A 22,645-nucleotide genomic window follows, 5' to 3' on the forward strand; every position below is an offset into this window, starting at 1 on the left:
GTTTTTCTTCCCCTGTGAAGGTCTCCGTCCCACCTTCATTTCTGAGGATATTTCTGTGTCTGTAACAACCTGGGCCGACACTCCTTGTCAGTGCTTTCACTGCGCCCACGGTCTTCTGGCCTCCATAGTTTCTGGCAAGAAGTCTGTCAGAACAGACACAGACTGCTGTCCCTGTGATGCTTCATTTTTCTCCCCTGGGGGTCTCAAGGTTTGTCCTTTGAACTTTGCAACAGTTTGATTGTGATGTGTGGGGCTTGATTTTCCTCGATTTCATCTTCTTTGTGGCTTGTGGAGCCTCTCGACTCTAAGTTTATGCCTTTTACCAAATTTGGGCACTCTCAGTCAACAAGTATATATATTTTCTCTGTTCTGCTGTCTTTCCCCTCTCCTTTAGGAACTCCCATGACAAAAATACTTAGGCTTTGATAGGTCCCTAAGGGTCTATAAATTTTTTCTTCGGATCGTATCATTTCTGTTGATCTGTCTTCAAGTTCACGGAGTCTTTCTCACTCCCGTTTTGTTATTGAGTTTATTCTTTGTTGTTGTTTTTTCCAGTTCTAAAATTTCTATTTAAAACAATATGTAGTTTCTATTCTCTGTTGCCACCATCTATCCATTCATTTCAAGAGTGTTTGTGTTTATGTCATTGAGGATTATTATAATAGCCGTTAATTATATCTGATGATTCCAACATCTAGGTCACTTCAGGGCCGATCTCTATCATTTCTCTTTTGTCATGCTTACTATTTACATTTTCCTAGTTCTTTATATGTCAAATAATTTTGGAATATATCCCGCACATTTTCAATATTAGAAGATCCTGGACCCTATTACAGGCCTATGAGAATAGCAGTTTGTCTTAACAGGCAACCAAGCCTGTTAGATTCAGTTTGTAGGTTCCTTCTCCCTTTTGTCGGGCAGTGGTTCTATTTTCTTTGCAGTATTCAAACTCTTTGTGATGCGGGGCCACTAAGGGGTTGGTTTCAGACTTGGGCAGTGGGTATATGGTATTCTGCTTCCCAGAGCTTCAGCTGTGCTTCTGTGATTGGACTCCGTGAATGTATTGCTTAGGGATTGTCCCGGGGTACATGTCAGTTCACACAAAGAACTAGAGCATTCTCAGCTCCGTCCTCTTGGAACTTCTCCCATGCGACGTGGCTTCCTGGGTCCTCCTTTCCTGGTCCTTCTGCCCAGAGAAATGACTTTGTCTCAGACTTAGTCTTCTGTCTTGTCACAGTATCTTTAACGGGGATCCCTTTCAAGACGAAGTACCTAGAGAAAATAGAGGAAAAAAGAAATGTGGATCTTCCTTACCATTTTCATAATAAAGGCCCGTTTCCCCAGCTCTTCTATTCAGATGCTTGTTCTCTAGGTTTTAGGTACTTGATCCGCACCCCCAGTGCACGGCAGAACTGCTGTTGGGCTGGCATTGGGTCAGTGCAGGAGAGCAAACGGACACATTGGAAAATGTCCCCCGTATTCTCTGGCTTACCAGGGCCCATTTTCTTGTTCCTTTGACCAGAACGACAGATTAATATCGGAATTTTTGCTGTTTGTGCCCACCATGTAGTTACGTTTTTTTCAGCAAGTCCACTAGTCAAAGTCAGGAGTGAAGAGACCGCAAACGAGCCACCCCCATCCCTACGCCCCACAAACCTAGGACCTTATTGATTTCCCTCCCCAGCCCACTTGCTGTTATTTACTCTTGAAAGCCTTCAGGTAGTTGCTTCTTGAATTTTGTCCAGAGCTTTTAGTTATAATTGGTGGGCGAGAGTAAGAGGCCATCGTGGGCTTACTCCATTTTGGGTTAAAACTAGATTTCATCTTCAAATCCGGTCTGTTTTTCTCACTGGTATATTTTGAGCGATTTCAGTTGCTATGTCTTCTAGTTCACTAATGGTTTTGCAGTGTCTCATTTGCTATTAACACCATCTAATGTATTTTTCATCTCAGACATTGTGTCTTTCAGGCCGACGTCCTCCACGTCTCTCCTAACCGTGATCATTCTTGCCTCCGTTATAGGCACCGGTGTGGTGCCGACATCTGTCATCCGTGTCACTTTTGCTTATGTGGGTTTGAAGACCATAATCTGAGTGATGTGGTTGCTCCTTGTTTCTAGGCCCTTTCTATGGACAGAGCTAGGAGATGTTTCTGTTATTAAGAAAAAGTACATCAGGGGCACCTGGCTGGCTCAGTTGGTAGAGCATGCGACTCTTAATCTTAGGGTTGTGACTTCAAACGCCATGTTGGGTGTACAGATTACGTAAACAAAATCTTAAAAAAGAAAGAAAAGGGAAAAAAAGAAAAAAATATATCATTGTGTATACTGACTTTCCTAATTCAAATTTAGGATTATAGAATTTTTCTTTAATTTCTTTGGTTTTATATATTTTCTCTTTTTTATACTGGAAATTTTTATTTCTGTCTGCATTTGCACAATTTTTTTGGTACATGTCAATGCTAGCTGTGCAGTGACTGAAGGCAGTTTAATATTTCTTGTGGTTCTTTTTGTCCATAATGTATGTCTAATGTATGTCCAAATTACTGATTTTCCGTTCAGAATGTATATTCATCTAAGGATGTGCCATTAAATGACTATGCTTTTAATGTTTCCTAAAATAAATCTGATTTACGTGGTTAAGCTACCAGCTCAATACACGGTTAGTTTTATCAGCTTAATTTTGCTCTCACATTTTAGAGACTGCTTTCAGTTAATTTTGTTGCATAATTTTATAAAATATATACATGGCTCTAAAGAAGGGATTGGAAAGCCGGTGGGCCTGGTCTGGCCTGCTGCCATTTTTATACGGTCCTGGAGCGGAGAACCATTTCTGTGTTCTGAGATGGCTGTAACATACACATGTGGGTGCACATGCACGCACGCACACGCACAGGGAAGAGAATGTAGCCGTGACTGTATGTGGCCCCAGACTGCAGAATAGTTACCGTCTGGCCCTTTACAGAAGCCCTAAAAGTTCCACCTCTACTCCCGTCTCCGCCATTCTGTTCTCTTCCTCTGTTCATTCATTTATTTAGTTCCTGGTTTATCTTCCTGCCGTTTTTAATGGATGTAAACACACACACACACACGCGCGCACACACACACACACGTTCCCATCGCCTCTTCCACTGACTTACGCGTGTGTTTTCCACCACCTGCTCTTCGCACCAGGCAGTATGCCTTGGAGGCCGCCCCGTAGCTAGGCAGGTGGACAGGCTGCGCTGTCTCCGGCCCGTGGCATTCTGGAGTGTGGATGCGCCAAGGTTTACTCAGCTGGTCCTTTGTGGACGTACGTTTGCGTCGTTTGTAGAAGTATTGCTGCTTTCAGCGGCGGCGTACTTACACCTTTGTGGGGTTTTGCCAGTGTACCTTTGGGACCGTTCCTACACGTTGGTTTGCTGGGTCATGCACATTGCTGAGAAACAAGGCATATGTTATTTTGCTCGATGTTGCCCCAGTTCTCTCCGCAGGGATTGTAGCGTTTTGTGTTTCTGTCAGCAGTGTGTGCCCACAGCCACCTAATGGAGTGTGTTGTCAAACTGGGACTTTGGTAATTTGATAGGTAAGAAATGGTGTCTCTGTGTGATTCGAATTTGCATGTCTCATTATGAGCAAGATCAAAGGGCCAATTGCGCTTCCTTTTATATGAATTCTCTGTTCACTTTTCTTGCCTTTTTTGTAGATGTGCTGGGTCTTTCTCATCTGTTTTGAGAACCTGTGTATTAGGGATAGTAACCTTTGCCTCTGAGACAAGTTGCAAATTTTCCTCCTGATTGTCTTTTTTACTTTTTTATTGACTTGCTTTTCATGCCGTACAGTAGTTCTTAAAATTATTATGATTTTCATGTAGCCAGGTTAACCCGTGTTTTTCTCATTGCTTCTGGCCTCAGAGTCATGACTGGGAGCGATTCCCCCAGCCCCAGGGGGAATAGAAAAACTTAATCGTGTCTTCTTTTCTACTTTTTTAAAATGTCGATTTCTGGTCCTTCCTGAATTTATCAGCAGAGTGCTTTGGGTGCACGCTGTGCCTTGTGATTGGCTACTTGTGTGAATTTAAGCTCTAGAAACCGGCCCTTTGCTCACCTCTCCAGCTTGCCTTCATGCAGAGACTCCTGACCTCTTAGCATTTGCAGAGACCCAGATGTTTATTTTCGGGGAGAAGGAATGGAAGTGTGGGGAGAAGGGACTTAAGCGAGGACCCAGAGCTCCATGCTGGGACTCTGGTTCTAGCCGGCCCTGGAGGAGAAGGTTTGTGAGCGTCTGGTGCGCATCGGCCCCTGAGCCGGGCGCAGTCACAGCTATTGTTTGCTTCCAGGCTGCGGCCCGGTTGTCCCCCACTTACAGGTGTGGAGGCTGAAGCAGAGGGGTGGGGTTTGCCCGGGACCTCAGAGTCAGCAACAGGCCATCGGGCTGGACACCGAGGTGGCCGCCGGGGACCTGGGGCCCTCTCACTGGGGAGGGAGGCCTCTGGCGGCCTCCACGGGGCCAGCGATGATGCGGCATTGAGCACAGCGCTCTGCCTCTGCCTCCCACCCCCACCACCGTCTCACGGTTCCCAGGGAGTCAGGTCTCCTTCGTCTCCCGTGTCCAGGGCCACAGGCGGACCCTGTGAATGGTGCCTGACGGGGCCAGTGGCGGCGGCTTCACGTGTGCTGGCTCCGCCCCAAGTGCCGGGATATTGCTGGGAGCCGGAGACCTCCGTGTGCCTACTTTGCAAACTTTCCTTTTGTTCGCAAATCCGGTGGTTAATCCAGCACACCTGAGTAGTGTCCGCAGCCCGCAGACCCCGCACGGCCCAAAGGCAACCCCGTGTCACAGATGCACGGTCCTGTGGGGCAGGCGGGTGGCTGAGGGAGCACGGCGTCCCGCGGGAGCCAGAGCAGTGTCTCCCCTTGCGTTTCCTCAGGTTTGGGTGCAGGGGAGTGGTGGGTGGGGTCAGGGGGCCGGTACACCCCAGTCTTCCGTCGCTCTGAGGTCCAGCAGCGCTCAGAGGCAGAGGTTCGCCCTGTAGTCCAGGCCTCCCGTGGTGACGACCAAAAGGCCAGGACCCGAGCCTAGCCTGCGCCCCAGCCCCACATACTTGGGAAGTGGCAGGGACACGAGGAAGGGAAATCTGTGCTTTGGACGAACCAGAGTCAGCCCGGAGTTTCCCAGGTCTGTCCGGAGGACCAGACAGTCGTGGGATTTCAGGGATGTCCGGTGATTTTCATCTTGCCTGAATCTGCCATGGTGTGGATCACGTCTGCCACTTGCCCCAGAGCCAGAAACCTTCAGCCCAGTATCTGCTTACCTGACAGAGGCCCCCGGTTGCCAGAAGAGTCCGAGCGAGGCTCCCTTCCGGATCCTGCCGGGGAGGGCTGCGCGGCGCCGTCCCACGCCCCTGGGATGGGATGTACCAGCTGTCAGTGTAATTAAGGTCGCCATAAAACCCACCAGCTAGACACACAGATGGTTTCTCTGCTCTTTGCCGGGGCAGGAGCAGTTGTGAAGGCGAGTAAATCATGTTCGGCAGCGATCACTTCAAAGGTCAGCCTTCTTACAGCAGCGTTATTGGCAGGGATCGCCCGTCACACGGCTTGTTTCCCGGCCATTCAGTTTTATGGCGCCCCGATGAATTGGGTCGTTTCCATCCATTCTCAGGAAATGTGCAGAACAATGGTTTCCATTCTTCTGGAAAGTTTGTCTTGGGAGCAGGTGTGGCACGCACAAGCCGGGGCCGGCACCTTGCTCCTCCCGGGCCTTCATGTCACCCTCTGGCTGTCCTCATGAGGTAATTTATGTGGAACCCCGGGCCAGTGCCGCTTCCTGGGCACTCAGGGAGAGCCCTCTCCTTCCTCCGTCCTTGCCTGGGTCAGTGTGTTTCCCGAGCCCCTGTGGGGGTCACCGTGCAGTGGCTGGAGGGGGGCTGCAGTGAGAAGGCCAGAACCGCCCGCAGGAGCTCACGGCCCTGCCCGGGAGCTGGGAACCACCCAGCGTCTGTGGGTGCTCTCCGGTGGCCATTCTGTGTGGGCCACTCCTTGCCCCCAGAGAGGAAAGGCTGCCCAGTGCACGGGCCACTTCCAGGGACATAAGTCGGGCAGACATACTCTTCTCTTGGCATTTACTGCCCCGGCCATCTCTGGATTCCCTGCTCCTCCCCCGAATGGTGGGGATGGAGAGGGCTTTGGGATAAGGGGAAGGAGGGCCTTGAGGACTGATGCGGCCTAGGCAGATAGAGGCCTGGGGTGGCTGGTGGGGAGGGTGTCGAAGTGAGGGTGACTGTCATGGCACTGGGGTGGGAGGAGCTGGCGAAGAGACGGCTCCAGAGCTGTGATTATGGGGCACCACTCCCTCCCCTCCCCTCTCTTCCCCACCAAAGTGGATTCCAAACCTGGCCTTGGGGTGGTGCTGTTGTGAGTCCGGAGGCTGTGCAGACTCACGCGATTGGATACTGGAGACTTCGAGGGCACGCAGGCCCCCTCCCCGGGCCCCAGCCTCAGACTGGGCAGAGGGGCATCTGGCAGCACCCCTGCTGAGCCCCTCTGGCTAGGGGCAAGGAGACTCCCTCCCCTCTGGGAGGCTCAGGGCTGGGGAGTGGCCATGGGCTGCCTTTCTGCCTTGTGTCCAGAGGCCTCCAGGGCCGCCTTCTCTTTTCTGTGTCCGTGCCACTTTGCGGGCTTCAAGGGGCTTACCCTGCGGTAGCCTTACCTGGGAGTTGCTTCTGAAGAAGCTCAGAGAACAGCCATTTGTCCCTCCCCTCCCCCAGGAAGCTGTCCCCTAATTTATGGAGGTAGGAAGTGGCCAGTAGGAGATTGGATTGTGGGCCCAAGGGAAGCAGCAGGGACAGGGAGAAGCCCGCCCCCCTGACGGTGGGACTTGGAGCAAATCCCTGCATCTCTGAGCCTCAGTGTTCCTCATCTGGAGAATGGGTCTCAGAACTGCCTAAGTTGACTTTATAGAATGCTACACGTGACATGGATTTGACTTATGTACATTTGAAAGAGGACGATAAAACTTTGAAGGTGGTCAACTCCACTTTAAAGAAAAAATTGTCGAGACTTCTTATTTCACAGCCAGCAGGCAGAGGGACCAGAGAACCGTGTGTATGCTGTGGCCACATGGTGGCGCCCAGGTAGCTGGTAAACAGGCCGGCCAGGAAGGCCTGAGGCCGCGTTGTACTGGCCTCTTGCTGAGTATTGCAATTGAAAGTCCTGAGGTCTGTGGGTTTGTTAAGTGGAGACACTTGTTAGTCCGATACTGGGACCTGCCCCCAACCCGAACCAGTTGCTTTAGAATGGAAGGTGAGTGTGATCAAATGCTCTGCAGAAAACAGAACCTCTGGATACTCGATCGCATTGGTTTACAAGACAGGAGGCTATGAACTATTGGCCATGATGCTAGGAAGTAAAACGTGTCTTTAAAGCTAATATATGTACTGTGGTTCTGCCTTACGGTCTCCAAGAGCTCTGGCTTTTTGCAATACAGTTACTACTCCAGAGAGAATAGGCTGCGGTTTTGTGGGCTTGAATTATGTGACGTCTTTAGAAGCAAGACCCTCAGTTGCTAGGCTCCTAGTTGGCTCAGTCAGTTAAGCGTCCAACTTCGGCTCAGGTCATGATCTCACCATTCACGGGGGTTTGAGTCCCGCGTCGGGCTCTGTGCTGACAGCTCAAAGCCTGGGGCCTGCTTCTGTGTCTCCCTCTCTCTCGGCCCCTCCCTGACTCATGCTCTGTCTTTCTCTCTCTCAAAAATAAATAAACATTAAAAAAAAAGAAAAAGAAGGAGAAGAAGAAGCAAGACACTCTCGTAACATGTGGCCTGGTATCAGCGGGCATCATTGATGCCCTTCAGGTGCCCTTGGGCGATGGGCCTTTCCCTGAGCTCACTTTCATCAGGCACTAGCTGCCGTCTCCAGGACTGGTGTGGTCTGAGAGGTCATCATGCCTCCCTGGGTAGCTCATGGATGGTGGCCGTGCGCCAATAGATGTGGGGCAGGCACGTGGCAGGGAGGACCGTCTGTGGGGAGGGGCCACGAAGCCAGGCTGCGGGAGGTATCTCCTAGCAGCCCGGCACGGCCCTCGCTAAACCCCGTCTGCCGCCTGGGCTTTTCGTGGCGCTCCCCGTGGGTGCCCGCCCTGTACTCGTGGGGCCCACAGCATGACAGATGCCCTCTCTTGCAGGTGGTGAGAAGCTACAAGGCAACCATCCAGCAGACCTTGGACATCCTCTTCCTCCAGGAAGGCTCTGAGTTTCTGAGCAGCACGGACGCTTCGAGCCGGGACTCTGCTGACCGCACCATTATTGCCTGGGATTTCCGGAGCTCTGCCAAAATCTCCAACCAGATTTTCCACGTGAGAAACCTTATGTGGCATTGCTTTTCAGTTTGCTTCAGCTGTAGGCTGTATCTAAGTAGCCCTAGGCTGTCTGGGATCCCAGATCACTTCCTGTGGGAGATGGTTCAGCAGGCAGGCTCTTTAGAGATCGTCCAGGTGCCTGAAATCCCTGGGGTGGGGGTAGACAAGTGCAGAAAACAGCACCTCCATACTTCTCCTATGTGTCCCTTGCCCGGCATGGCCACCCCACAGGGGAAGGGTGCGGAGGGGCCCCCCGTCCGGATCGATGGAGGACAGCCACACAGCCCACGCACTCCTGCCTTCCCTCCACCACCCCATCCAGCCCACACGGGTTCCCGCCCCACCTTTGTTCAGTGCTTTTGGCAGGAACTGTGACTTGGAAGTTCAAGCCGCGACCTGAGGTTAGATCTGGTGTCAAAGTCCTGGATTCACCACTCACAAGCCGGGGACCCTGGGCCCATTATTTAGCCTTTTTGATTCTTGTTTTCCTCTTAGGAAATTGAGGATGAGAATATATTTACCTCATAGAGTGGTTTTGAGAATTGAAGGAAATAACGCTTATAAAGGATCTAGCACAGTGCCAGACCCAGGAGGTGCTCCATAAACGCGTTACCTATTGTCACCATCACCACCATCGTCATTAACATCGTCACCATCGCCGTCACCACCCTCATCACCACCACTATCATCCCCACCATCACCGTCACCGTCATCACCGTCACCATCACATTCATCCCCACCATCACCGTCACCATCCCCACCATCACCGTCATCATCATCACCGTCACCATCCCCACCCTCATCACCATCACATTCATCACCATCATCATCGTCATCACCACCACCACCACCACCACCACTATCGCCATTACGATCACCGTCACCTTTTAAGACTTCAAATAAGCCGTAGCTAATCTCTTCGGTGCTCCCCCGCCAAATTAAAAAATATGTGTTAGGCGTACATACGTACCTTCCCCCCATCCCCGCATTTTCTCTTCTCGGAGGGTTCTAAGTGACCCTGCACCCACCAGCCTCCAGACCTTCACTGCAGGGTCCTGGTGCAACCCGGGGAGAAGCACCAGCTCCGGGAGGGGGCTGCGTGGGCGTGTCTGGCCACCCCGGCCTTCCACGTCTGACAGCCCGTGCAGAACAGGCACCCAGGGGAGGTAGATGGGAGTGCCACCTGGCAGGCCACTGACCCTCCTACAGACGCACCCGCTCACTTTCTGCGTGGGGAGCAGGTGCTGTGCTCGCAGAGCATGCCATGGAACTTGTTCCCAGGTCAGCGTGGCCTCTGAGGCTCTGAGGGACACAGAGTCTGCAGCTGTGTTCCAGCTGCCCCCACTTTGCTCTCTGAGGTGGGCTCCTGTAGACAGTGTGGCCTCAGGACAACACTTGGAATAAAGCAAAGGGCAGATGCCGTTGAGAAGGGAGTTGATAGGGGCGCTCCCATGTGATGCAGCCCGTCAGACAGTGACGGCTCCTTGCCTTGTGCTTTGAACACTTTGCTCACGCCTTTGTCTTCTCCCCGGCCATCCACCTTCCCAGCTACTGTGCATGTGGGCCGCGGGGGGGCCTGGGCCGGACTGGGGCTTCCCCGAGGGCTCACCGTGGAGGTGGGGCGGGGGCGGGCAGGCGTGCGGACTTCTTTCCTGGCACTGCGTGGCAAAGTACCGCGGTCGGTGGCTTCAAAACGAACACGTTCTCTCTCTCCGTCCTGGAGGCCAGATGTCTGTGATCATTCTCCCTGGGCTGAAATCGAGGTTTTGTCAGGGCGCACTGCTTCTGGAGGCTCGGGGGGAGTCTGCCCCCTCTTCCTCACGCTGGCCTCTTCAGACCCCTGCCACTGTATCTGTGAGTGTGATCGGCCGCCTCCCTTTACAAGGACACATGTGAGTGCACTTAGGGCGGTAATAGAGGACGACATCCCCACCTCAAGATGCTTGACTAAATTATATCCGCAAAGACACCCCCTCCGCCCTTTTGCCATATAAGGTGACATTCACTGGTCCCGGGAATCCGCGACATGGATGGGAGTGTGGGGGTCATTTTTCCGTCCACCACTAGGGCCGTGAACCAAGGGGTGCCAGTAAGGGCAGGAAAACAGATTATCCCCCAGAGCCTCCAGAAGGAACATGGCTCTGCTGACACCTTGATGTTAGCCCAGGGAGACCCATGGCAGACGCCTGACCTCCCGGACTCTAAGAGAATAAATGTGTGTAGTTTTAAGCCACCGAGTTTGTGGCATCTTGTTAAGCAGCCGCAGGAAAGCCGTGCAGACCTCTAAGGCCAGGCCTGGGGGTGGGGCCCAAGGCTCCAGGAGCAGGGCGCTGGGTGACGTGTCTGGCGGAGGCAGAAGGCCCAGCTGGGGCCTTTTTCCTGCCTCCCTGTGGCCTCACGTCTTTCAGGAGAGATACACCTGCCCCAGCCTCGCCTCGCATCCGCGGGAGCCCGTGTTCCTGGCACAGACCAACGGCAACTACCTGGCCCTCTTTTCCGCCGTGTGGCCCTACCGGATGAGCAGAAGGCGGCGCTACGAAGGGCACAAGGTACTCTGTTCCTCTGCCCCGGGTCAAAACGGAGCACCGGCCCCAGAGCCTCCTCCAGACCACAGCAGCGGTGGACTTGGGGCCCCGGAGCACACAGACCTTCTTTCTGGGAGGATTCTGTTTTCCGTTCCGCAGGTGCCCACGTGCCACGTGGCCTGGTGGTCCCCAAAGGCCCTGGGCCACATCTGGCCCTGCCCCCAGTCCCCAGGGGCTGGGCAGGAAAGATTTTCCCCGACTTGTGGGCTCAATGGAGGCATGTCATGGGGGTGAGGGAGGGAGCACAGGACAGAACAGGGGAGGGGGCCTTTTCTGCATCTGTCCCCTTTCCCCACTGAGGCCTGCCTCACTGGGGCGGAAGGGGCCGGGGACCTGGTGGCTGTTGGCGAGGCCAGGCACCGTCAGCTATGCTGAAGCTGTTCTAGCTGCGTTCCACTAAACTCCGTGAGACCAGATGCACGCTGGGACGCCGGCCTTCTGGCAGGAGCTCGGGCCTTGGCCTTGGGGATGCTGGGTGCCCTGCTCCGAGCCTCAGGCCGCTCCTCCACGGAGTGGGCACGGCGCCCCCCCCCCCCCCCAGCCTCACGGGCTGCCTGGTGGAACAGCTGCCGTGTGGCCCGCTCACCCCGTGTTGCCTTCTACAGGTAGAAGGCTACTCAGTGGGCTGCGAGTGCTCCCCAGACGGTGACCTGCTGGTGACGGGCAGTGCCGACGGCCGAGTCCTGCTGTACAGCTTCCGTACTGCCAGCCGGGCGCGCACGCTGCAAGGGCACGCGCAGGCCTGCGTCGGTACCACCTTCCACCCTGTGCTGCCCTCTGTCCTCGCCACCTGCTCCTGGGAGGGCGACATTAAGATCTGGCACTGAGCCTCCTGGAGCAGAGCCTTCCGGATACCGGCCAGGCCCCAGGCTCCCATTCGTCCCCCGGGGGGGGTGGGGGGGTGGTGTGAGTAACCAGTGAGGTCGCCTCTGTGATCGGAGCTGGGTAGAAGGGGCCTCCACCCCCCCCCCGCCGAGCCTCAGTTTCCTCATCTGTAAAATGGGGACAGAGATCTGTTTGCCTCAGGGTTGTGAGAACTGCATTAGGTGAAAGCACCTGGCGGGTGGCTGCTGATGCTCAATAAACATGAGCGTTTTGCTGTTTCTTAGGGTATTTCAGTGACAGACATGTACGGGCAGCTTCGTGGCACCTTCCCACTCCCAGGCCCTCTGGGGCTTGAGACAGAGACCAGGGGGAGCTTGAGATAGGGCAGCCCCACTCTGCTGATCCTGACCACGGAGTCCCTGGGGGCCAGGGGCCGTGGGGGGCCACGGGGGGCTCCGGGTCTCAGGCCTGCCCTCAGGAACTCCGTGCTGGGGCACGACAGTCCTCATCGGTGCCAAGGGGCCCAGGCTCCCCCACCCCCACCCCAAGTATGGCCCACAGAGTCCCACTGCCTGGAGGGGGTGTATACTGCTCCAGGGAAGGAGGGAGGTTCCTGAGGAGCCCTGCGGGGTCAGGCTGGCAGGAAGAGCCAGCGCCCTGGGGGGTCTAGGCAGGTAGGGGAGCCCTAGCACCAAATCCCACAGGCCACTCCAAGAGCCCCAGGATCCACCGAGGGTGACGATGGGAACCGGCAGATATCACAGCTCGGGGCAGGGGCGGGGGTGTCCCCGTGCCTCAGAAGGCTTGCCAGCAGAGGCAGACTGTGAGCTGGTGAGGAGGGCATCCCCAGCAGAGGAGTCAGTGAGGAAGGAAGGGCCCTGAGGACGAGCCCCGTGGCGGGGAGCCAAGGGAGAAGGAACCACGGGTGCCCAGCTTTGCCTCTCCAGCACCCGGCTTCTAGGCCGGCTCTGCCGTCGGTGTAGCTGACGCTTCGTGAGTCATCTCTCCTCTCTGAGCCTCAATCTCCCCATTGTAAAGTGGTGTCGGAACCCCCAGCCTGTAGGCTTGCTGTGTGGCTCCAAGGAGGTCACGTCCGTGGTGGGTGTCCGTACACTGGGGGTTCCGTTCCCTGGAAGGGGACTGGGCAGATTGGGAAGGGCATCTGGAGCTTGCAGAGGGCTGGTGCATAAATAGGTTTATTTCAGGTGTCTAACTTGCTCAGGGGTCCATGAATCGGGCCTTCCAGGCGGAGGGAAGGACAGCGCAGAGGCCCTGAGGGAGGTCTGATCCTGAGGTCCGACTCCTTTTCTAGCCTTCTCCCTGCCCCCACTGCCCCGCGCCGCATTCAGTGCAGAGCCCCCGGCAGGCAGTGGGTGTTGAGCGGGTACAGCACCTGTTGTGCCTGAGCTGGGATTCAGGGAAGGCTGGGGCCGCGAGTGGGGCAGGAGCTGGGGAGCTCACGATCTTTCAGGGTGGTGAAAGAAGCGAACCCCCGGGCTCATGCAGGACGCAGGGTCCCAGGGACTGTCTGCTCCCAGGTTCAGGTTGGAAGCGCCTTCTCTTTTTAGGCTCAGGAATGGCTGATCTGGTGAAAAGAAAGATAATCACAGCCCGTGCTCAGAGGGCCTGTCCCCTGCAGAAGTGGAACCCCCTGTGGGGTACTGTCCCTGGCCTGAGCAGAGCAGTGGGGGGAGTGGAGGCTGATCTTACGTCCATTCAGATCCTTGTGCAGGTGATAGACGGTCCTCCCTCACCCCTCACCCCTGCCGCACTGAGCCTCTCGCCCACCCTCTTTCTCACCGCCCACCCTCTAAATAAGTTCCCCTGCTCAGTGTGGGAAGCCCAGTGATCTTAGAAGCCTGCCCTCGGGTCACTTTCTCTGTGAAATGAAGCCTTCCCCTATCACTCTCATCGCTGATGGGCTGATGACACCCTCCACTGTGCTCTCATGGCATGGCGCCTCAGGACCTTTGCTCCCGCTGTCCCCTCTGCTGGGTCACTACTTCCCCCAGCGGCCCCCCCCCCCCCCCCCGGATCCCTGTCTTTCTCCTGCTGTGGGCCTTCAGGGAGCCTCCCCTGATCTCTGTGTCTAACATGCTCCAGTCATTCTCGGTCCTTTCCCCAGAGTGCTTAGCTCTGTCTGCTGTCGTCCCCCCTTCCCCACAACACGGGTACGTGCAAGGAATGTAAACTTCACGGGGTTCGCTGCCTGCTCCGTGCTGCGCACCTGGCCCCGGTCCACAGTGGGCATTCTATGAATGACTGCAGGTGTGGCCTGTTGGCAGGACACAGGCTTTGGGGTCAGACGGATGTAGACTTAAACCCCGCCATCGCCTTTCATTGTGTGGCTGCAGAAAGTGCTGAGCCGCCCGGTGCCTCAGTTTCCCCTTCTATGAAATGAGAATTGGTAGTACCCAGCTCGTGAGGATTAATGAGGCCGGGTCTGGATAGCTCTTGGCGGGGCCTGTATGCAGGAGGCACTCAGGAAATGGCAGCAGGGAGTCTTAGTATCAGTAATAATATTAATATTAGTATCCGTCCACCACTTGACGCAGGAGTGGAGCCGGTTTAGACCAGAGGGTGCAGTTTGGCCCCATTCTCAGACCTCGTCACGGCAGGCCGAGGACCGCTGGGTCCAGCCCTCTGGGCCTCGGCCTGGGCCCGGTTCCCTCTCCTTGCAGAAGCCCCAGCAAGAGGCTGCCTCCTGCCTCTGTTCCCACTTGACAAGGGTCAGGGAAGGACTCTGGTTGGCTGTCACACGCCCACCGGGACCGGGGGTCCTTGGCCAGGCGTAGCTCTCGTTACGGGCTGGAGGGGAGAGTGGCGGGACCACTACAGGCGAGTTCCTAAGGGTGTGTCTCCCCAGATCCAGCCTGAACAGGCCGTCCTCCACACGCACCTGTCAAATGAACGAGTGGTGTGTGAATGAATCCGGACGCAGGCCACGAGGCAAGGCTATACTTGTCTGCGGTGCAGGGGGGGCCTGGCTTTGCCAGAGCGCCTCTCCTCTGCCTGTGCCACCCCCACCGCCCACGGTCCAGCCCCGGATCCTGGAGCCCAGATGTCCTGCTTCCCAGCACAGCCTGAACTGGGCGCTTCTCTGCCTTCCTTGTGTGGAGTATCTTCTGAGTGAGAAATTCAGCAAATAGTTTTCTGATTGCTTTCCCCACTGGGATATGTTATTATTACCACTTTTTTTTTTTTTTTTGATGTTTGTTTATGTTGAGACAGAGAGAGAGAGAGAGCAGGGGAGGGGCAGAGAGAAGAAGGAAGAGAATCCCAAGCAGGCTCCACGATACCAGCACAGAACCTGACGCGGGGCTCGAACTCATGACAATGAGATCATGACCTGAGCCGAAACCAAGAGTGGGACGCTTAACTGAGCTATCCAGGCACCTGTACCACTTTTTACATGTGAGCATTGTTTACAGACTCTATTAAATCAGGCTTTGTTGTGAGTGCTGGTGTGGCCATAGGATGACCTCTCTGTCCAGCAGCTGCCCAGCCCCTCTCGTGTGCTGAGCACACGCCCTGGCTGCCCGCAGCCCTGTGGGGTTTAGGGCCGGGAGACCGACTCGGGCCCCAAGCCCATCACTCTTCTGCTTGGGATGTTGGTAGGCGCTCTGCTTCTCTGAGCCTCAGTTTCCTCATCTGTAAAGTGGGCCTGTAGGAACAAGCAGGGGAGAAAATGCAGAGGAAAGGGCTTGTAGATCACTACCCTCTCATCTTCCCTTGGGGCAAACACCACCCGCGTCTCCGTCTGAGAAGTCGGTTTCTTTTCTATGCTGCTCACCTTGAACCAGCCGAAGCTCCGATCCCCCTGGAGCAGGGGCTCATCCAGGGCTCCCCACGAGGGCTGTTTCTTGGTGCTCTCCTCTGTGGACCCGATTCCTCCACTCCGCACCCTGGGGGTGCCAGCTGGCTGCCAGCCCCTCCCTTTTGTAGGTTCTTTTATTGGGAACAATGGCAAGTGTACTCCGTGCCTTCATCTGTCTTTTTCCTAATGCTTTCTTCCAAAGCGCACCCTTAAAGGCTCACTCCGATCCTGTGCAAGGTGTTGGGGAGTTCATCACTTGCAACTTTAAAATAAGGGAGCAGCTAAATTTAGAAAATGTGGAGCGGGAATGAGAAAGAAGTGTGGGCTGTCCCCTCCACCCACCTTCCCGGGCTCCGTGCCTACCTTTACCCTCACCTACAAATCTGAGCTGCAGATCTGAAGCCTCCGTGGGAGAACGGTTTCATCTTGGGGTGCCAGCCCGTGGCTGAGTGTGCTGCCAGGCGTGGCCGTGACTTTGTCCAGTGGAGTGGACGCTCCAAGCCCCCCCGCCAGGTGGCCCGACCCTGCCGTCCGGCTGAGAAAACTGACGCTCAGAGGACAGTCTGAAGTCTGTGCCCTGTCCCTCTCGTGGAGCCCACCGCCAGCTTAGCCTGTGCCTCCCTGTGCACGGGGACGGCCAACTGTCACGAGGACCCCTGGGAGTCTCATCAGTGTCCCTGGGCTCCAGAAGGGGAAGTGGCCCAAGGGCACATGACCAGCGAGTGGCAGAGCCCCGCCCTGTGCTGCCCTGGTTACAGGTGGAGCGGTGTGCTGGGATTGGTAGGAGGGTGGTGGGTGCACAGGTGGGGGCCTCGCTGAGGATGGGGTGGGATTCCGAGTGGAGGGGGAGGGTGACTGGTGGAGGACGGAGCCCCACACCATGGCCTGGCTGGCTGCCTGGGTACATGGGACTAAGGAAGCAGAGGGCGAGGCCGCATCACAGCCCGGAAGTCCCCATCTAGCAGAACATCTGTCCGAGGACATCTGGAGGGAAACTGGTGGTCCCCAGGCTGAGCCCTCAGGGAGGTGCATGGAGGCACTGAGCCGTTTCTGGAACCCCCCAGCTATCACAAGTCTGTTCCCTTTGCCTGAAATGCCTGATGAACTCCTGTTCATCCTTCAGCACCCAGCATGAGCCTCCTCCTGACTGCTTGCTTTCTTCCTTCCAGAGCTGTAGGGACCTTCGCCTCTCTGGATGGCCCTGTGCTCTTGAAGCCTTGAGCCTAGTGTCATGCCATCTGCCTCCCCCTCAGCCTCTGACCCCTGTGGGCAGAGCAAGGTCCCTGTGGCCAGCACAGGGCTGGCCGGCTGGCCCCATCATCAGGAGGAGGAGGGAAGCACCAAGTCCCCACCCAGTGGGTTCTGAGAGAGTCACTGGCCAGAGCCAGTGGTAAGTCCCAGCGTCCTGATGAGCTGATTTTGATCTGGGGGGACTTGGAGGGAAACCAAGTTTTCCCACCTCAGCCCCACAAAAGGGGTTTGGGACTGCTTTACATAGCATCCCATGCTGGCCCCATGGTGTCAGCCTGACCCTGCTGCTCAGAGTCATGTGATGGAGTTCTAGATACCCCACCCCCACTCTGTGTGGCCTGGTCAGCCTACCCCTGTAGGCTTGCTGCCTCTGAGGCCAAAGAAGTCACTGTCCTCACCCAGCCCTGAGCAGGGCCCCCTGGGAACAAGGCCTCCTTGGAGCCCTGGCTGTGGCTGGCTTTGGAGGCCATGGCAGGACAGCTCTGTGAGATCTGGAGACCACCTACAGGGGGCTGCGGACTCCAAGGTGATGGTGTGGGGGCTAAAACACCGACTCTGAGAAGGCCCTTGGCCCAGGGGTCCCCAGCCCTGAAACCAGGGCCAGGACCCTGAGGAGCTGGAGCCAGGCGGGCTCGTAGCACTTAGAGGTGGGGATACCGAGGCGAGAAAGAGGCATGGGGGCCGACCAGGCTCGGGATCCCCTCTGGGGACACCCCTGAGTGGCCGCTGGGTGCCAGGGGCCTCGTGTTTCTTCCTGCACCCTCCCTGTTGCCCCCAGCCCGTTCAGGGTCGTCTCCTATCTGCGCACAAGGAAACCGGGCCCCAGAGGGGAGCTGACTCCTGAGCCTCTCACAGGCTCCCCAGCTCGAGGAGACTGCTTCTTGGGGCACATCTCCTGGGGAGGACAGTTGGGCTGGCCCTGGGCTCTCCCACAGAGGCAGGTCAAATGCAGGGATGCTGGGAGCCACCGTTGATGCCCACGCTCCTGGGGTCGCCTGGCAAGAGGCAGACCCACCCCCGATTTACACGGAGCTGGGTGAGCCAGGGAACTTCAAAGCCTGCACCCGGACCCGGCCGGTCTCCAGGGGGAGGGCCCCCGCCCTTGGAAAAGGCAGACAGAAAGCCCCGTGAGGAGCGGCCTCCACCCTAGGCCTTGCAGAACCGCACAAGTACATTCTCAAGGACGTCGAGGAGCGTGCGTCTCAGGTCACCAGGCTTGTGAGGAAGTGAGGCAGCAAGGGCAGGAATCGAGAGAAAACACACGACGGAGTGCCAGACTCAGTCTGAACCAGCGATGCCCACGTGTTTAAGGAAATAAAAGGCGAGCTAGAAAATAACCTCCAGGGAATAGGAAACTATTGAAGCAGCAGTGTAGATTTGTAAAACAAGCAAACAGAACATCTAGGAATAGAAAAATTAAAGGACGAACGCTCAAAACTCCGTGGCTGTGTTTGGCGGCCACACGGACGATGCAGAGAGAAGTTAGTGAAATGGAACACAAGCCCCGTGGGCTGAGCTCGGGGTGCGGTGGGGGGGCCCAGAAGCAGGACCCACAGGAGAGAGGGCAGCACGCATGAAGCGTGCAGTGAGAGGGACTTCCAGGGGTCTAAGGCAGTCCCCGGAAGAGCGAGGAAACGAAATTTAAACAAAAGTGGAGAATTTTCCAGAACCATCCCACGGATACAAGACTCCCAGTGAATTCCCAAGAAGGGTAAATCCGCGACCAGATACACCTCGGGGGGAGCTGCAGAAAACCAAAGGGAAGATCTTAAGCGGCCAGAGAGCAGGATGGAGTACCGTCAATGAGCAGCTCCCCACGGGCAGACCGGCTGACGGGCATCCCCACACCCACACCCACAGGAGGCCGGGGGCAAGTCATCTCCATCACCACATGCTGGGAAAAGAGACCCCGGCTACCTCCCTCCCCTGTGAGAACACCCTTCAAAATGGGGCAAAACAGAGAAAAGAGCGAGCGATCCTGTCCCTCGCAGAGCTGTGCCAAGGGAAGTCCCCAGGCAGGAAGCTCCCGGCAGAAGCCAAGCCTGAGACGCAAGAAAGGACAAGGGGGCAGAAATCTGTGGGAGAGTGGACAGGGACGTCCGAGAAAGGGCCATAAGAGCGCCCAGCGGGCTGAGACAGTGGGAGCGCCCAGCTGCTGCACAGGACTCTGGGGCGGGTGGGGACAAGGCAGGGGGCACCCAGGGTCAGGCGTCCCTGCGGTCAAAAGGCAGCAGGAGAATAAACCACCTGAAGCCACGTTCTTTCCACTGATGTCTTTTATTAATGAACGAAAGTACAGTACTAACCGAGACAGGGCATGCATCGCAGACAACGGGAGAGCAAGCCACAGAAACTGGGAGTCCGAGGGCCTCATTACGTCTGAGGTAGAGCGAGGTGGTGCCGGGGAGCGGGACGCTGGGGGACGAGCACCGGCCCCACCCGGGACTACGGACCACAGGAGAGCTGGGGCGGTGTGTCGGTCACACGGCGAAAACAGTTTAGAAACATTTCACATCCCCCCCACCCGGTCCACCTCCCCTCTTCGCGGACAGAGCTACGGGCTCCCCTGTCACTGGCTCGCTGGGGTGTCTCCACAGGACACCGTCCTTCCCCTCCCAGGGGCAGGCCCCGCTGTCCTCCCCCGAAAAATAAAGGAGCTTTGTGTTGAAAACGCCAAGGCTGCCGTCCAGGGAGCTGGAGGCCAAGTGCGTTAAGAAAGACCCTTTTTCTCTATAAAAATAGTTTCACTTTATAAAAGGGGGGGATGCTCATCTCAGGTGGGGAAGGATGTTGGTGTGTGAAAAACGTTCCACCGTGGTGGGGCTGGGGTGGACAGGATGGTGGGGGAGGGGTCCTCCGCTCAGGCTCAACTGGGTCGGGTGGAAGAGAGGGTCCCGGTTGGCAGGGGCTGGGGAGGACGGGTGTCTAGGGGGGAGGCGAGCTGTGCCCTCGGGGCCCGGGGGTGGGCGGGGGCCCCCTGGCCGCGGCCTGCAGGCAGGCGCTCAGTTGAGCAAGGTTCCGTAGAGCTGGGCTTTCGTGAGGCTGTCCTTGCGGCTGAGCCCCGAGCCACCAGTCCGCGGGAAGGCCGGCTGGGGGCTGAGGCGGGCGGCGGGGTGCATCTCTGGGGAGGCCTCCATGGAGCTGGGCTCCAAGGAGTCCCTGGAACTGTGGGGGCTGTGCTCGGGCTCGGGACTGCCGCCCGCCCCGCACAGCTGCACCCCGAGCCTCTCCGCATCCCCCTGGCTGGGCGCATAGCCGGGCAGCGGGTCGGCCGCGCGGCCCGGGCTCAGGCTCAGGTCGCCGCCGGCCCGGAGGAAGCGGGGCTCCGCCAGGTGGCCCTGGGAGAGGTCGTCACCCTCCGAGAAGCTGTCGGCCTTGTAGGTGGCATAGAGGGGGCTGGCGCGGCCCTCGGCCTTCTTGCCCGGGCTGCCCCCACTGCCGTAGTAGCGTTCAGAGAAGCTGCAGGGCGAGGCGCGGCCGGCGGCGGTGGCCGGGTAGGAGTAGGCACCGATGTCCTCCACGCTCAGGGGCCGCCACTGGCCCCGCGCGTCCTCCCCGGGGAGCCGGGCCGTCCCCGGCTTGGCCCGCAGGCTCCACAGGTTTGGGGGCATCAGGGCCTGCTGGGGGCCCGGGGAGGCCGGGAAGCGGAAGGACTCGGCGGGGTACGGCGACATGGTCCGCGCAAACCCCGGGGCCACCTCGGCCTCCAGTGGCGCTGCCACGCTGGCCGTGGCCTTGGCGAAGCGCGGGCTGCCCTCGTAGGCGGCGGCCGGCGGCTTGCGGTCGAAGAGCTCGTCGCGGCTGTTCAGGTAGATGGCCTGCTGCGAGGCGGTGAGCGTGCTGGCCTGGGCGTGCTCCTTCTCCTCCGACGTGGCGCTGAAGCTGGAGTAGGAGCTGGACGTGGGCAGCGAGCCCGCGTAGCCCGGGAAGGCCTCGTGCCGGAAGCCCGCGGGGAAGGCGGCCGCCTCGGCCTCCTCCTCCTCCTCGGCCGCGCTGTCGGTGGAGTTCTGGGCCCGCAGGAAGCCCACGTCGGTCACGGGCGCGTCCACGCTGGGCCGCCGGGTGCGCCGCCGCTCCTCGGGGCAGTAGAGGGCCGTGTCGCTGCAGTAGATGTCCCCCTTGTAGGGGGGCCGCGGGCCCGGCTTCTCCCCGCCATCCCGGAAGGCCAGGTCGCGGGCCGAGGCGTCAGACAGGCGGGAGGACAGGCTGGCGGGGTCGGGCTTCTCCAGCACCTTGGCGATGACGCAGGTGGGGACGCTGTCGGCGTAGGCGGGGTGGCAGAGTGGGGAGGGCAGGCCGCAGCAGTGCTTCTCCAGGTGCAGGCTCACACGTTCCTGGAAGTCGGAGGGCAGCTGGAACGGGTCGGGGGGGAGGAGGGGAGGGCGGGGATGGGGGGGGGGTGGGCAGTCAGCCCGGCACCTGCAGCCGTGACCCTGAGCCACAGGCACGCAGACCAAGAGGGACCCGCCCAGCGCCTCTCAAATCGCCCCGGCTAGAGCCAGGGCCCAGGACTCTGCATTTCATAAGCTCCTGAGCTTCGCCCAAGGAGCACCCCCCTCCACTTGCCCAGGCCACACGAACTGGGCTCCAGCGCGCCTGGAGGGCGGACCCGGTGTCTGATGCGGGCCCTTCTCGGGGCTACAGCCCCCCTCATCTCCTTCCACTGAAGGGCTGGCTCTCCCAGCCCCAAGGTCTGTCGGGGGCACCCCTGCCGGGTCATGAGGCCTCTGCCAGACTCAGAAACAGATGCAACACAGATTGAGGGCCAGGGCCAGGTGCCCAGCGGTTTCTGCACGAGCACCTGGTGCCGTGTAGGGACGTCCTGCTACTGTTTGATCTATTTTGTGAGTGTCTTAGGCATGGCCCAGGCCCAGGGAGGAGGGGACACGGACCGAGGCCTGGGTGAGGGCAGCGTGCGGAGGTGGGGGCGGCCTGGCAGGGGTGAGGGGCCACGGGCCAACTTGGCTTGGGGCATCAGGGAGCCCTGTGGCCTCGGCTGAGTCACTGCACCGTGAAGCCAGCTTTCTCGCTTCTGCAAGTGGGCACTGGAATTGTGCCCAAACCGAACCACGGGGTTTCTGCGAGGCTCACACAGGGCCCCTCTGCCCCCATCAGCGCTCAGCGGACAGGGGTCTTGGAGCAGGGACAATGAGCAGCCCCAGAGGAAAGCAACGGGAACGGGCAGGCTGTCCCGACTGGGGGCGGGCGGGTGGGCAGCCCGCCCCTCCTCCGGATTCAGAAAGGCCAGGATACCTGCAGGGGTGAGGAGGGACGGGGGAGCTCAGGCTCACCCGGCGCCTGCCCTCATCAAGGGCGAGAAGTGGCCTTGGGGTGGGACCTGTAGGAAAGGAGCCCGAAGCAGTCCTGGGGGCGGGGGTGGCCTAGCTGGGGCGGGGCTCACGTTACCTCGGACACCTTATGGACCCTGCCGTACGTCTGGCTGCACTGCAGCAGCTGGGCCGCTAGATTGCAGTCCTTCCTATAGAGCTCCTACAAGACAAGAGAAGGCGTTCGGTGCAGGTTCGCCCCTTGCCGAGCTCCCTGCCGCCCGGCGCCCGGCGGCCAACACGGAGACCAGGTTGAGGGTGGGGGGGCGGCTGGGCAGCCGTCAGGACGGGAACCCTCTCTGGGACTCACGCCGTCGCCTGCAGAATGGGGGCCTCGGTTCTGGCCTGGAGCTGCCGCTGCCCCGGATGGGAGCCTCCCACAAGGGGTGGGGGGGGCAGTGGTGGAGGAAGGGCCTCCGTTGGCCCCTGAGCTCTCAGGGGGGCTCCCCGTTCCCCCATCGCGTGGAGAGTGCCAGCGTGGAATGGTAAGGAATGTGCCTGCGGCC

At 58.0% G+C, this 22,645-nt stretch overlaps 2 protein-coding genes across 25 annotated transcripts in view; one reads left to right on the top strand and one right to left on the bottom strand.

Moving 5' to 3' along the window:
- The window catches only part of WDR25 (WD repeat domain 25), a 140,371-nt gene extending 128,349 nt beyond the window's left edge, over positions 1–12,022 (top strand). For 11 of the 12 annotated variants that reach the window (XM_042990520.1, XM_042990521.1, XM_042990530.1 and 8 more), the window contains 3 exons: positions 8,161–8,331; positions 10,743–10,883; positions 11,525–12,022. In XM_042990520.1, the coding sequence (XP_042846454.1) occupies positions 8,161–8,331; positions 10,743–10,883; positions 11,525–11,746 (534 nt within the window). In that variant the 3' untranslated portion in view covers positions 11,747–12,022. Of the gene's footprint in view, positions 1–8,160; positions 8,332–8,829; positions 9,036–10,742; positions 10,884–11,524 lie in introns of those variants that run through there. The other variant, XM_042990529.1, reaches the window with a different exon arrangement.
- Positions 12,023–19,550: 7,528 nt separating this feature from the next.
- The window catches only part of BEGAIN (brain enriched guanylate kinase associated), a 29,481-nt gene continuing 26,386 nt past the window's right edge, over positions 19,551–22,645 (bottom strand). For all 13 annotated transcript variants that reach the window (XM_042990552.1, XM_042990551.1, XM_042990550.1 and 10 more), the window contains 2 exons: positions 22,219–22,302; positions 19,551–21,164 (listed from right to left, as the gene is read on the bottom strand). In XM_042990552.1, coding sequence (XP_042846486.1) covers positions 19,815–21,164; positions 22,219–22,302 — 1,434 coding nt within the window. In that variant the 3' untranslated portion in view covers positions 19,551–19,814. The remainder of the gene's footprint in view (positions 21,165–22,218; positions 22,303–22,645) is intronic.

This window comes from Panthera tigris, chromosome B3, assembly GCF_018350195.1.
Source record: "Panthera tigris isolate Pti1 chromosome B3, P.tigris_Pti1_mat1.1, whole genome shotgun sequence".
NCBI classification, from domain to species: domain Eukaryota; kingdom Metazoa; phylum Chordata; class Mammalia; order Carnivora; family Felidae; genus Panthera; species Panthera tigris.